General features: G+C 24.1%; 2 protein-coding genes across 2 annotated transcripts; one reads left to right on the top strand and one right to left on the bottom strand.

Moving 5' to 3' along the window:
- Positions 1-4234: 4234 nt before the first annotated feature.
- On the bottom strand, positions 4235-6009 carry OCT59_027537 (uncharacterized protein; the record flags this gene model as incomplete). The annotated part of the gene is made up of 6 exons (XM_066137047.1): positions 4235-4260; positions 4349-4486; positions 4567-4839; positions 5251-5449; positions 5523-5804; positions 5953-6009. 6 exons carry the CDS (start codon positions 6007-6009, stop codon positions 4235-4237), a joined length of 975 nt encoding a protein of 324 aa, XP_065993474.1.
- Positions 6010-14675: 8666 nt separating this feature from the next.
- On the top strand, positions 14676-15031 carry OCT59_027536 (uncharacterized protein; the record flags this gene model as incomplete). Its single annotated transcript, XM_066137046.1, has 2 exons — positions 14676-14822; positions 14891-15031. The coding sequence occupies 2 exons, from the start codon at positions 14676-14678 to the stop codon at positions 15029-15031; spliced, it is 288 nt and encodes a 95-aa protein (XP_065993473.1).
- Positions 15032-16811: the final 1780 nt, after the last annotated feature.

Here is a 16811-nt window from a genome sequence, read left to right as displayed (position 1 = left end):
ATCGTTTTTAAAGAAATTATAAAACATTTGAAGGTTTATTCTTATGCATGAAAATCAGATTTTGCTGCACTCGATATTTTTTTTATAAAACAGATACTCCCTAGAGAATCTTCTCAACTATGGAGTATAAGGCGCAGTTGTGGCAACTGATTTACTAATTATTTATCCTTTTACAACTTTCCGACAACCTTTTTCCGACATACCCTTTGCCCGATGATGATTGCCCGACAAGACATATTCCCGAATGAACATTTTACCGAAATGACACCTTCCCTAATGGACATTATACTACATGTTAGTTTTCCGACATGACATTATCCCAACAACATCCCTATAAAAAACGAAAATTCGGAATTTGTCCTGAAAAGTATGGAAAATGTCCGGAAATTTTCCATGCGTCCGGAAAACATTCAGAAACGGTCATGTTTTGGAACATTTTCTGGACGCTCGATTCTGGACAAATTCTGGACAAATTCTGGAGTGTCAAGAAAATGTCTGGAATTTGTGCGTCCGGAAAGTGTTCCAAAACGTGACCGTTTCCAAATGTTTTCCGGACGCACGGAAAATTTCCGGACATTTTCCATACTTTTCAGGACAAATTCCGAATTTTCTTTTTTTATAGGGCATATATCCCGACAGACATTTTCCCGTCATGATTTACAAAAAGTAATTTATTAATAATGTATTATGTTTATAAATATAAATATAATTCTCTTACATGCTATCACAACCAAAAATTTCAAAAAAGATTAAATTTGTAAGAAAACAATTTGAAAAAAAAACAAGTCTTGACACGAAGATCCTTTTCAAGTCAAGATATGTTAACCCTCTAAAAAAGCCATTTTTTACATTCCATCTTATTTCCGTAAAAGGCTCATATTTCTAGAATTAATAACCTTGTTATATCACGAAATTTATCGAATTATTTACATTTTCCATGAATGGATCCGTGAAAGGCTCATTTTTATGGAGTTTTTAGAAATAATAGATAAAATTTTTTATAGAGGTAACTTTTCAAATATTGAGAAATTATAATTCCAATTTTATAGAAGAATCCGCGAGATACTTAAATAAGAAGAAATCACTATCAAATGTAATAATTCACTGCTAATTCACTTTATAGATGATGAAATAAGAGATAATTCTAATTTAATCATGAATTATATAGAAACTTTTTATTTAATTATATTAGATATTGTAAAATTTGGAATTATGCGATATAAAAAAATGTTAAATCATGAAAAAACTGTTATAAATGAAATAATTAATAACTTTATTCAAAAATACAAGAATTAAACAAATATAATTCAATTCTTAGTATAATTTACATGTAATGGCTGACTTTGATAATTTCATTACTATAAAGTTAATTTTTTCCACAATGATTAATTGAATTCATATGAAATCCTGTAATAAAAGATTTTCATAAAGGGAAACCGTTACAAAATTAAATGTTATCATTTCTAGTTTTTAAATTACTCAAAATATGACAAATATTGCATATCAAACTCTTTATATTTCCTTCAAACTATTCTTTACCATTCCATTTCCTGATTCAGTGGATTTTAAATACAATTCAAATGTCATTTTGTAATTATTATTTATTCCAATTCATTATCATGACATCATGTCAATAACATAAATTATATTGACCTTTAGCACATCCATTATTAGTTGATTTTAAAAAGCATTCAATTAGAATAAACTTTGTTAATTCCCGTAAAGTATAAAGTATAAACTATATTGACCCAAAGTAAATCCATTATTAGGTGATTTGAAATACCATTATCATAATCTCTATCTGTTCCAATTCTATTTGTAAGTTGTAACATAAACCTGCTATCCTAATCCTGTACCAACCTGTAAAGTGTTTTAAATTATTTAAATACTTTTATGAATAAAAATGATGGAGAATTATCAGCAATGTTTGAATTTTGTTTGATGAATCCATTGTTTTGTATTTTGTATTTTTTCAAGTTTTTATATTAATCATTTAATGATGAATATGATAATGATGATAATAATGAAATTAAGATATATCCTTTTTTCATGAATTCCTACTTTAAATAAAAAAAAAAGACAAATAAATTATTTAACTCAAATAAAATAAAATCATATTGAATTATACACCCATATTCAAATATTCAGTGTGAACTGATTAATAGTGTTACACGAAATCTTACTCACATGATTTCCGACGATATATGACGATCCGATATGAATACAGTACATTTGTGTACATGTCGATTTCTGATATTACGTGCCGATTTATATCGTTATACAACCGGTGATTTGTGTACACCAGATTAACCTAATAGAAGATATTGATTTTATTTATTTTTATTATATTTACATAAGTAGTATTATTATTTTATTCATATTATTATTGTTTATATTATTTATTTTCTTTATTTGTATTGTTTATATGTATAAGATTTTATTAGAAGTTATTGTGGGGAAATCAGCTCAATAGTAATTAACCGTCCAAAATTATCATTTGTACTTTATTAAAGTGGCTTATAATCGTATTGATATATTACGATATATCACGATGAAACTTGACAATAGAAAATCAATAACCCATCAATAGACATCTATAGATTAGATTTTGTCTTGATGACGGGAAAAAGAGATGACAGTTAGATAAAATAAGATATAAATATACCTTCTGCCAACTCTTTGATAGAGTAGTTACCTTCATAGCTATTTTCTATAGTTATCTTGTTGCTAAATATCTTTAAGATATATTTTCTATCCCTTTTTATCACTTTTTATCACTTGTTGTAAAGACCCGAAATTTACATCTATTAATAAAATCGTTATATCCTGGTCAAATATTACCCGTTGTTTCTAACAGTCATATAACATTTGTTATTATAACTATTGCGTATTATTATTTATCGTATTTTGTAGTTGTTTATCTGACGATTCTTAACGAACAATACCGGAATACCAGGATAGGTAGTATTGAGTAAGAATCCCATTGATAACCGAGTGTTTATACGATATAATATCGCTAGTTATCCAACTCTTAATTACCGTTATTACCGGTAACAATAGCAACAAATATTATAAATTCATTATTATCTTATCATAAAAAGGTGTGGTACTTATAAAACACTGATTGCAACCAAAGAATAAATGGATAATTCTAAAACTTATATTAATTGATTGGTTAGGAAAAGCAATATTAGAAGATTACATCAAATATTATTATGATTAGTATGCAAACTTTACTAATGAAGAAGGAATAAGTAATGGTCATTTGGAAATGTTATTCATACAAATTATAAAGATTCTAATACTATTATGGCTCTAAAATGTCCATTTAATTTAACTATTAATGAAATTGTTAATGAGGTAAATTATTTAAAAGTATTTGTAATATTATGGGTATACACTATTAATATTATATGTTACTATATTTTAAAAATAGTTAAAATGCAACAGATTATCATGCAATTATCATCCAATTTTATGGAATCCTAAAAATGGAAGACATATTTATTTATTATGAAGTATACTTGATTGTGGATTATTACATACAATTCTATTAAAAGAGAATAGCAATAAACTTGGATGGAATAATAAATATAGATTAGTACTTCAACTTGCAAATTCTGTAAAATTTATGCATAACAAGTGAGTTTTTTTTAATTTGATTATATCAAGCAATAAATTAATATCATATATTCATTTTAGTGAGTACATTATACTTGTACATCAAAATAAAATAAAGTTAGAAGACTTTGGTTTATCAAGAAAAAAAATAACTGATGCATTATATAATACAGCAGTTATCATTGTAGTTTCTTATCAAAATATTTAAATAATATTAAAAATAAAAGTCAACAAATATAAATTTAGTATTAGTATAAAAAATTTTACATTATCATTGGAAATGGTTTTATATCTCATAATTGGAATAGTTATAAAAAAAGGATTCATTTAAATTACAAACTAAGAAACTTGTAAAATATTTACTACTCTAATCTTAGTGTTTAAATAATTCTAAGTGTAATAAAAAAAAGTGAATATAAATACAGAAGTTAAAAAAAAAAAAGAATTATTTAAATTGCAAACTAAGAAACTTGTAAAATATTTTACTACTCTAGCCTTAGTGTTTAAATAAATTTAAAAAGAATAAAATAAAAAACAATTTCTTTTGAATGTGTAATATCAAATAGTACTTAAAAAAAAATATAAATTTTTTTAAAAAACCAACAATGATTAGTTAATTTTCATCTGCTTTTTTAATATCTAAATAATTAAATATTAAATAAAATTAATTCACATAAATAATATAAATAATTTGCAAGATTAATTCTTTATATATCATAGTACATACCTAATGACCCCAGATCCTTAATTATATAATTATTCAAATCTTCACTTACTAGCATTTCATTTATTTCATTTGCTTTTACACTAGCATGTAAATCTTCACTTTCAAGAATTTCATTCAATTTTTTATTAATATTCTCATCTGTTTTAATAATTAAATAAATTAATTAATTTCATATAAATAATTTGCAAGATTAATTTTTTATATATTATAGTATATACCTAATGACCTCAAATCTTTAATAACACAATCATTCAAATCTGAATGACTTTTATGATATGCTTGTAAATTTTCACTTTCAAGAATTTCATTCAATTTTTTACTAGTAAAATCAAGTAAGCGACTTGTAAAACATGCTTTAGGATGAGATTTAGTAGTAAGATTGTTATGCCCAATTGGTGCATTTATAAATTCCATAATGTTGCTTTTTAATTCTTTACTGACTTCATTTTTATAAGGACGGATAATCCAATTCTCAAAAACACCTTTCACTTCTGAAGTAGATGGTCTTTTTAATGGATTTTTATTCCAACATTTTTTCATTAAATTTACATAACATTGTGGAGTATTTTCAATAATTCCAGGACGTTCACCTTTACAAATACTTAAACTAAGCTGAAGATCATGTGCTCGATTGTTAAATGGTGGTATTCCAGATGTAAACTCCCACATAATCATAGAAAAACTATATATATCACTAGCTGGAGTATAAGATTTGCCTCTTAAAACTTCAGGAGCCATAAATGGTATAACACCATAAATATCATACTTTTTCAAAAATGATTTTGCAGGTTGACATAATCCTAAATCACTAATATAAATTTTATCCTTATTCTCATCATTATGTTTTAAAATATTACCATCATGAAAATCACAATGAATAAGTTCTTCTCCATGTATCTTACTTAGTCCAGAAATAATTTCGTACAACATATATAATTTTTGATTCCAATTATTTTTGACTATACTTGTTAAATTTTCTCTTAAACTACCTTTATTTGCATAATCCATTACTACCATATATTTTGAAGTATTTGGATCTTCTGTAAATCCATGAAAATTTATAATATCATTTGAACTTAAAACACTTGTATGATATTTCCACTATAAAATATAATAATAATTTATTAATCTAAATTATAAAAATAAAAAATAATATACTATCAATCTATCTTACTTCTTTCAAAAATTCATTTAAATTTTCATTTAATTTCTTGCAACATTTAAGAATTACTTCTTCATCTTCTTCATCTTCTTTATATTCTTTATATTCTTCATCATCTTCACCTTCTTCATCATCTTCATCATCTTCACCTTCTTCATCATCTTCATCATCTTTATCATCTTCATTATCTTCATCATCTTCATTATCTTTATATTTATTTCCATTATTCTTTACCCAAATAGCTTTGTATATAGTACCAAATCCTCCTTCGTTAAGATATTCAACATTTTTAAACTTGTTAAAAGGGATCCATCTCAATTGTTTTTCAAGAATAAAATCATCTATAATTGTATTTCCACTTTTCCCAAATCTATAAATTTAAATAATTAAAATTATATTATAGTATTGTATTATAATTTACACAAAATAAATTATTACTTACTCTAAAATTTAAATAGGAATTTAATGTAATATAAGTCTTAATTTTTGGAAAATACATATAATAACCTGTAATTTACAACTTACCAACTAAAGTAACAGATATTTTTTAAATGAAGAAATTTAGTTAACAAATAAATATTATATAAAATATATAACAATAGAAATACTTACAAGCTAGTTCATATATAATTTTTTAATAAAGAAATTAAATTATATGTAAATATTATAACAATAAGTAATAATAGAATTAAATAAATAACTTACCATCTATAAAATAATTTTTTTAATAAAGAAATTTGTTAGTTTAAATTATATGTAAATATTATAGCAATAGGTATAATAGAACTAAATAAATAACTTACCATCTACAAAATAATTTTTTAAATAAAGAAATTAGTTAGTTTAAATTATATGTAAATATTATAACAATAAGTAATAATAGAATTAAATAAATAACTTACCATCTATAAAATAATTTTTTAAATAAAGAAATTAGTTAGTTTAAATTATATGTGAATATTATATCAATAAGTATAATAGAATTAAATAAATAACTTATGACTTACAATCTAATTAAATTACAAAATAATTTTTTAAATAAAGAAATTAGTTAGTTTAAATTATATAATTATATGTAAATATTATAACAATAAGTAATAATAGAATTAAATAAATAACTTATGACTTACCAACTAAAATAAATTACAAAATAATTTTTTAAATAAAGAAATTAGTTAGTTTAAATTATATGTAAATATTATAACAATAAGTAATAATAGAATTAAATAAATAAATTATGACTTACTAACTAAATTAAATTACAAAATAATTTTTTAAATAAAGAAATTAGTTAGTTTAAATTATATGTAAATATTATAACAATAAGTAATAATAGAATTAAATAAATAACTTACGCCCTATATTATTTAATAATTTTTTAAATAAAGAAATTAAATTATATGTAAATATTATAACAATAAGTAATAATAGAATTAAACAAATAACTTACCATCTATAAAATAATTTTTAAATAAAGAAATTAGTTAGTTCAAATTATACGTAAATATTATAACAAAAAGTAATAATAGAATTAAATAAATAACTTACTCCCTATATAATTTAATAATTTTTTAAATAAAGAAATTAGTTAGCAAATTATATGTAAATATTATAACAAAAAGTAATAATATAATTAAATAAATAACTTACTCCCTATTATTTAATAATTTTTTAAATAAATAGATAGTTTAAATTATATGTAAATATTATAACAATAAGAATTAAATAAATAACTTACTCCCTATATTATTTAATAATTTTTTAAATAAAGAAATTAGTTAGTTTAAATTATATGTAAAATATTATAATCATAAGTAATAATAGAATTAAATAAATAACTTACGCCCTATATTATTTAATAATTTTTTAAATGAAGAAATTAGTTAGTTTAAATTATACGTAAATATTATAACAATAAGTAATAATAGAATTAAATAAATAACTTATAACTTACGATCTATTAAATAAAGAAATTAGTTAGTTTAAATTATACGTAAATATTACAATAAGTAAATAAATAACTTATAACTTACCAACTAAATTAAATTACAAAATGATTTTTCAAATAAAGAAATTAGTTAGCTTAAATTATATGTAAATATTATAATAAATAGTTATTGGATGATGGAGTAGCTATATCGGTCACAGGACTGAATGATTGGATGAAAATGGGCCACGTAGTGGCCATTTTCACCAATCAATGAAGGTCCCTGTGACCGATATAGCCCACATCCAAGTGTGTTATCGTTCTGACGTTTTTGATCATACTAAATTTCATTTTTAATCTACTTTATAAATTTTAATTAAACTTTTCCTACAAAATATTCATATACACCATTTTTTTACTCCACTCTATTATATCAATCATGTGTTATTGCTATGGCTAATAAAAATATCGGTCTATGAAAATCTGCATGATCCTATTGGGCTGAACGATAACAATAAATAATAATAGAATTAAATAAATAACTTACACCCTATATTATTTAATAATGTTTTAAATAAAGAAATTAGTTAGTTTAAATTATATGTAAAATATTATAACAATTAGTAATAATAGAATTAAATAAATAACTTACCAGCTATAAAATAATTTGTTAAATAAAGAAATTAGTTAGTTTAAATTATATGTAAATATTATAACAATAAGTAATAATAGAATTAAATAAATAACTTATAACTTACAATCTATTAAATGAAGAAATTAGTTAGTTTAAATTATACATAAATATTATAATAATAAGTAATAATAGAATTAAATAAATAACTTACACCCTTTATTATTTAATAATTTTTTAAATAAGGAAATAGTTAGTTTAAATTATACATAAATATTATAACAATAAGTAATAATAGAATTAAATAAATAACTTACACCCTTTATTATTTAATAATTTTTTAAATAAGGAAATAGTTAGTTTAAATTATGTGTAAATATTATAATAATAAGTAATAATAGAATTAAATAAATAACTTCTAACTTACCAACTAAATTAAATTACAAAACAATTTTTTAAATAAAGAAATTAGTTAGCTTAAATTATATGTAAATATTTATAACAATAAGTAATAATAGAATTAAATAAATAACTTACATCCTATATTATTTAATAATTTTTTAAATAATTAGTTTAAATTATATGTAAAATATTATAAAAATAAGTAATAATAGAATTAAATAAATAACTTACCAGCTATAAAATAATTTTTTAAATAAAAAAATTAGTTAGTTCAAAATATTATAACAATAAGTAATAATAGAATTAAATAAATAACTTACACCCTATATTATTTAATAATTTTAAATAAAGAAATTAGTTAGTTTAAATTATATGTAAAATATTATAACAATAATAATAGAACTAAATAAATAACTTACCAGCTATAAAATAAGTTAGTTTAAATTATATGTAAATATTATAATAATAAGTAATAATAGAATTAAATAAATAACTTATAACTTACCAACTAAATTAAATTACAAAATAATTTTTTAAATAAAGAAATTAGTTAAATTATATAAATAATATAGATATAGATATCATATAACTTACACCCTGTAGTATTATTAATTATTAATTAGTTAGATATAAAGATAATATAGAAGTATTTACTGTAAATTATATATATTACTTACAATCTAGTTATTTAAATTAAAATATAATTAGTTGAATTATGTATAATATTAAATAAATAAATATAATATATATATTATTGTAACTTACCATCTGTAATATAATTAATTATTAAATAGTTATTTAAACAAAAAATTTGGTTATTTGAATGTTATGTAGAATAAATAAAGTAAAGGACTAAAGATTTAAATGACTGATGACTTACCAACTACAGTATTATTAACCATTAAATAAATTATTTAGTTATATGGAATACAATAAAAATAATGAGTAATTCATTTTATTCAATTATATTAACTAACTTACGAGCTAGATATTTAACATAATATTTATATAATATAGTTAGATTGTAGTATTTGAATTGTTTATAAATAAAAACTTAATATTTCAGCTTGTTTGATATACCTTTAGATTCCTTGGTGTTACTTCCTTCAAATTCCTTAATACTACTACTTTCAAATTCTCCAGTGCCATTTTCTTCAAATTCTTCAATATTACTGGAAACTAGTTTTTGTTATATTGTAAATTTGGTTTAATAATTTTGAATAATTCTAATTTATATTATTATTCATGTTATATGCTTTACCTTTACCAATACATTGGTCCATTGCTATATCAAAATTTTCCCTAGTTGAAAAAAAGTAAATATCTTTTTTTATATTATTATTATTACTAAACGCCTTCAGTTTATTAGTAATGAATAAATATGGTAATAATATTTATGCAAAATGCATAATGTGCAAAAACGTTGATCACAAGTACAAGCATTTGCATAATTGCATATATGACAAACAAATTTTGCACAACTATCAATTATTACAAAACCGCAGTAACTGGTTAATGATTTTCCCAGAAAAAAATGTCACGTAAAATCACGTGACATTTTTTACACCGGCGTCACACCCTTCTTTTGTTTCCATTTTTCATAAGTATTTGATTGTTGTCTCATTGTTTTCTTATTATGTAAATATATATGAAATAAAAACCTTAATTTATGATTTGCAAACCTTTCCACCATTAAAAAGTTTTGAAATAAAATATAAAGTTATATAAAAAAAAAAGCACTCCAGTTAAAGTGCATATTACCAATATAAGCCTGGCTAATTTTTGCAATTTCCATCAGCAAAATTTTGCTCCACATTACACTAATCATTTTATGTCACTGATCGGTAAAATGAATTGTTTATTATAAGTTTTTTGTATAAAAAATACTTATTTAAATTTACAACTAATGATTACTATTAAATACAAGAAAAAAATCAAAATGTAGATCGGTCATGTAAATTTAGTTCGGTTGATCAAAATCACAGGACTCAGCATAGTTAACTCAGTCCGATGGTAGCGAAGTCCGATCAAAGTTTAAATTCGGTCTGCATCAAAATTCACATGACTGTGCTAAAAATTGAGATGACTGGACTCAGAAAGATCATTGGACTGGGCTCAGTAAAGATATACGCTGCAAAACTGTATATAATAGACGCTAGTTTATCAGTTTTTGAGATTAATTACATAATAGAATAATTATTTTTATTTTGGTCGTTTCTTTTAATTATTTATTTCAAATATTATTTACAGTAGTAAAGAATAATATTTTAAGACCATTATTAAATTTGAGTTGAAAATTGTTAAATATATTATTTTTTATACTAGAAACTTTGAAATAAGAGGATTGTATGGTCTTCAAGTCTCATAAGAGTACTTGATCCCTTGGATTGGAGGCTTGGATTGCGAAGTTAAACTATTAGAATGGCTATGAACCTAAATTTCCTTTTTTCTTTGTATTGGTCAATTGCTTTATTTATAATTATAATCAAAAGTCTTTATAATAATAATAATTTTTGCATTTTAATAAAAACTTCGTTTGTATTTATATAGGATACGTTGAAAACTTAAACCGGAATTGAGATTTATAGTATTATGATCGCTTCCAATGACTAAAAGTTGAATGGCGACGAAGATTTCCAGCAACAAAATAATTTTATACGATTATTAGGTTTGCGCAGAAATTACTGCACCTATAATTTTTTATCATAAATATTTTTAAATAAAATTTTTTTTATTTTTATAACAACTCAAATAACTACTTTATAAAGTAGAACTTATCCCAACCCTGATCGACATGATAATACGTAATAGAACTACATACTGTACAATAATATATGATGGTGAATTATAGTGATTAAAAAAACGTCAACGAAAATATTTACGTTCATTTATGTGACAATAACAGAAGAAAAATTAAATTGGCAATAAGTAAAGTAAAGACAGGTAAAACACTGGGTTCAAGCGGTATAACGTATGACTTTTGGAAAAAGTCAAAAAAAGAGACAAGAATTTTTATAATAACAATTATGAATAAAATAATGAGATAGGATACAAAAATGAAAAGAAATTATAATTTTTCCAATTAAAAAGAAAGAATGGGTTAGTTTGACAATACCCGATTACATTGATAGAAGTAACCAGGAAATTAATGATCAAAATCTTAACGGAACGCTTGAGTATAATACTAAGTAATATAATGCATTTAAGATTAATAACTTTGCAGATTTGAAAAACTAAAGTACATTTGAACCAATTAAAATATTTCAAAATATAATCGAGCATGCAAATCAGTACCATAAAGAAGCATGGTCGTTATTATTAGATATTAGTAAAGCTTATGATTATGTGAATGTTACTTTCTGGAATTAGGTTTAAAGCGTTGTAAGTTACCAAACAAATTCATAGATTAATAATAGATATATGCGAGATAGACATAGTAGAGTCTTAGTGAATGGTGAGCTTTCGGAAGCATATTATATTGAAGATGGGATCGATCAAGGGGAGGCGTGGTCGCCCATAATAATTATGGAGAATGTTTTACAATCCATTATTAACAAAGTTGGAATCAGTACGATTAAATACGGAATATGAATTGGATTATGCAAAAATAAGTTTACAACAAAATTTAGCAGAGAAGAAAAAATACAACAATGTATAATGCGATTGCATTCATGGAAGACACAACGCTTATAGCAAAAGATGAAAACTTGATTAAATATCTATTAGATATTTGTCACAGCTTTTATAAAATGTGCGATATTAAAGCTAACGTGAAGAAATATGAATTAATAAGAATTAATAATCCTGACGGGGATCACAAATACTTCAAAATTTATGAGAATAGGATAACGAAAATACAGTAGTGGCGGAAAATAATGATAAAATCACGTGATTTGATCAGCATTTCCTTTTTTTACGTAATTTTTAATAAATAATTAAAAAGTGAATATATATTTAACCAGTACGGTACGGTTGATCAATTTTTGTGATAATCATTCCGTACCGTACCGTACTGGCTCTATAATAATCTCTCTATATATAGAACCAGTACAGTACGGTACGGTTATTGTTTTAAATGGACATTTTGGACATTAGTGTCCGAATTATCAAAATGGACATTTTGGACATTGGTGTCCAAATTATCAAAATGAAAATTTTGGACATTAGCGTCCGAATTATCAAAATGGACATTTTGGACATAGGTGTACAAATTATTAAAATGGACACTGGTGTCCAATTAATTATATGCTAAATGTACCGTACTGATTTTCTCTTTATTATAGTGTCAGTACGGACGGTACGGTCATGTTTTGATCAAATTTTGTAATTTTGTTTGGGTGATCAACCGTACCGTACAGGTTTGCAATTTCGTACCGTACCGATTATCCTACAACCTATAAAAAGTCAGGAGATCAGCTAAAAAAAAATTTTTTTATCCATCTTTTTTTTTAATAATGCCGGAATTGATGAAAAAACGTTCATTTGTAGGCAATTTGTGAGCCAATGGAATCTGTAATATACCTGAATTACATAAAATAACACATATTTCGAAGTCTACTTTATATAGATATGTCCAAAAACTCAAAAGTTCCGGTACTATTAAATCAAAACCACGTCCGGGAAGGCCCAAACTCTTATCCCCAAAAAAATGTATTCAACTCGGAAAATTAGCCAGGAGAGCTTTTTCGCGATATTTTAACTAAAAATCTTTTTTCTAATGCTACAAGGATACTTGGGAGAAGGTGGACATTCCAACAGGACAATGACCCTAAGCATAGGGCAAAGTTGACAACAATTCTTCTTCAAGAAAGGTGTCCACGTATGTTGGATTGGCCATCCTATTCTCCCGACCTTAACCCCATAGAAAATCTATGGGCAATAATGAAGAAAAAGGTAGAAAAGAGGGTAAATCAACATATTGCACAAAAAAACCCGGTTGGATTAGATGATTTTTTGTCAATTATTCGGTCAGAATGGGATAATCTTAGTCCAGACTCTTATCGAAATTATGTGCAGGCATGAAAAAACGTTTAGAAGAAGTTATTGAAAAGGAGGGACGTATAATTAATCATTAAAATTTTAGTTTTATTAACTTGTGGTATTATACTATATGTCATTAAAATTTTAAGTAAATAAAATAAAAATTGGCCGAAAATTTTATAACTTTAAAATTATCATTATTTTTCGCTACTACTGTGAAGGAAATAGTTTTTGGGAATCTTTTTGTCATATAAAGATGACAGAAAAGTATACGTTAGGAAAGTTACTATGATGGTAGAGGGATTCTGTGCACAAACAAGATGGAGTAAGTTGACGGACAAAATTTTGATATCATTATGGAATGCAGTTATGATTCCGGCAATTGAGTATCATTTGCAAGCAGTGGTCTTAATGGAAAGAGAATGCGAAAATATTTTGGCGAAAGTAAATAAAATATTTAAACATAGCTGTAATCTGGCAATAGGTTGTCCTAACGCCATAATTTACGATAAGGATATATTAAAGGTAAAAAACATTTATGCACTGAACTAGAAAGTTTGTCTAAGAATATAATATAATGTGTTACATTAATGGTCGAAGGATCGAAAAAAAATTATTTTTAAGATGAACATGATAAATTTACAAAATACATATTGGACAGCAAAATGCGTTGGAGAAAGTAAAAATGTGAATTTCAAAAGGGTGGATCACAGTTACGCGAATGATAGTCTAAAAATGCTAAAAGACAACAGAATATCTATTTGCGATCATGAATTAATAAATGATAATTATAAAGATCATAGATATTCGGGGGACTTTATGAATTAGTTGACATCTTTAGTGAAAAAGTATACAATAAATGGAAAATGCAGTTAATGAATAAGAAGATTTTGTTTTTAGATCAAATCATAGAACACGATAAGGAGTATTTAATGAAGTGGCATCATTTTTGCGTGGAAAATGGATTTAATAAGTGTGGCGGTGAACCTCTTTGGTATAAACGGTTGAAACAACTTGTATGTATAGAGGAGACACGAGAGATCAAAGATAAATATAAAATTAATAAGGCGGAACAGAAATCAATAGATTATTTTAAAAAAAATGATACAGTTTCTAAGAAAAGTGATAGATTGATTACGTGGAACGAAACAGTGGAGTGAAGTTTTGTAAATATAAATGAAAATTGAAGAGTAAAGAATTTAATAGTATAGGTATTCATTATATGATGGAGGATTCAGAAGTTTACGACGATAATGATTCTCCTTGGTTAAAAAAGTGCACGGGATGTAGTAAGAATATTTCTAGAAATAAAGATGATGATATTTGTTTATTACATTGTAATATTGGGGATGGATTAAGTAGAGAAATTAAAGTAAGGAAAATAATTTATTAAAGGGGGAAAAGGTATTAAACCATATGAGAGTATATTTAATATTATAGATAAATAATATTTTAATTAACAACAAAGATAAAGAAGTAAATGAAGTCAAAAGAACGGGTATGGAAGATATAGAAGAGACGGATTTTTTTGATATGGTTAGATTATATTTGTACAAACAAAGAGAATTATTGATAAATTGACGATCACGGCAGCATCTATTTTTTTAAATATTATTAGTAATATAGACGGGAAAAGACAAACTTAGGAAGTGTAGAAATCAAATTAATGACGAGATACAAGAAAATTGAAAAAATATTTCTTAAATTTAGTATTGAAAAAGGCATGAACGAAATAAAAAGAATGTTGATAACATTAATAATAGTTTCAGGACTGTTTCCTGATAACAAAAAAATTATTATAGAAATAAATAAGAAATTTTTCGTAGAATTAGAAAATTTTCGGGATGAGATGAGCAACAGGAAAAAATTAGATTTCAAAAATTATGTTTTGTTATTTCAAATATTCACAGAGAAAAGTTTACGAGTTAGTTTTAGTTACGATATACTAGAAGAGATGTCAGAATTTGACGTTAAGATTGAAACAATGAAGAAGGATTTAATGGATAATACGTCGTCAATGTTAGATGTCAGAATAATATATTAGTTGGCAAATTCAACTTACGATGGAATAATTTTATTATAGAAGGATGCTATAGAAAATGGGCAAAAGGCCTTAGTCATCTTAACAATAAGGCGGAACTTATGGGTTTAAAACAATTAGAAAATTTGTTTGTAACGAATATAAGTTATGACATTAATTGACCGATTTCTTTTATGATCATTCGTAATGAATTCAACGTAGCAAAATTATTGCCAATGTATGAAATATTATATCAACGTAAATTTTTTGGTATTTCTTCAAACAAATGTATCAGGTGTAATGATCAAGTAGAGTCATGAAATCATGCAGTCAAAATAAAAATTCAATTGTATGGGAAAGAGGCGATCACAAAAAAGAAAGGGAAAAGTGTTATGATATTGTAGCGTTAAGATCACGATTATTTCCTTTAGAGAATTTATTAACACGAGGACTTATTAATTTGAAGATTTGGAAAAATGAACAACATAAGAAATCTGATTCGAAGATGCTAAAGATATGTGATTTATATTTGGAAAATAAGATGTGAAGAAGTCGTAAGTTTTGAGAAGTCTCAGGGAATAGGTAAATTGGATAAAAGAAAAAGGATATTTATGTCAGAGGAGGATAACTTGATAAGGGGAGTACGGAAGATATAAAAAATAGTGATAATAACAAAAAATTCTAAAATTAATAAAAAAAAGTTAGGTAGAAAATATAAAAAATAGGGTAATGAATACTCAAGTAAACGAATTAGATAATGGGATACAAAATTGGAACTTACTGTACAATATTTAAGGTAGTAGGTAATAGTACTACAACATTACTGTATGTAGTAACGTTTTGGTATGGAAGGAGGTAATGGTATTACCAAACTCAAGATGTATTTTATAAATTTTGTATGTTCTCTATCATATAGTAAATAATAAAGTATTTCATTTACCAAAAAAAAAAAAAAAAATATAGATTTAAATTATTTTCTATCTGAGGTTCTAAACTGATAGATAGTAAAATTATTTCATCATGTCAGTTAGCACTTTTCAAAGGCAAGTAACAGAAGTAGTCGTAAACTTCTTGCTTTAATTACTGTATATGGATAATTTACGGAACTGTCGGTAATGAATTCCAGATTACGTGTTACAACAGAAAATCTTTACTAAATTGCTTGTAAACGAATACTCTACTGTGCCATAACTGTTGTACCACATTTGGTAATATTAATAACGAACGCCAAAAATTCTTTTTTTTTTTATTAAATTTTTTAATTATTAACGTTAATTAAATAAAAATCAAAATCCATCAAAAATTCTTAATAAAAATAAAAATTATTAATAAATAAAAATT

Source organism: Rhizophagus irregularis, chromosome 7, assembly GCF_026210795.1.
Source record: "Rhizophagus irregularis chromosome 7, complete sequence".
NCBI lineage: Eukaryota > Fungi > Glomeromycota > Glomeromycetes > Glomerales > Glomeraceae > Rhizophagus > Rhizophagus irregularis.
The sequence above is the reverse complement of the archived record's forward strand: the minus strand, read 5'-3'. Positions and strand labels throughout refer to the sequence as shown.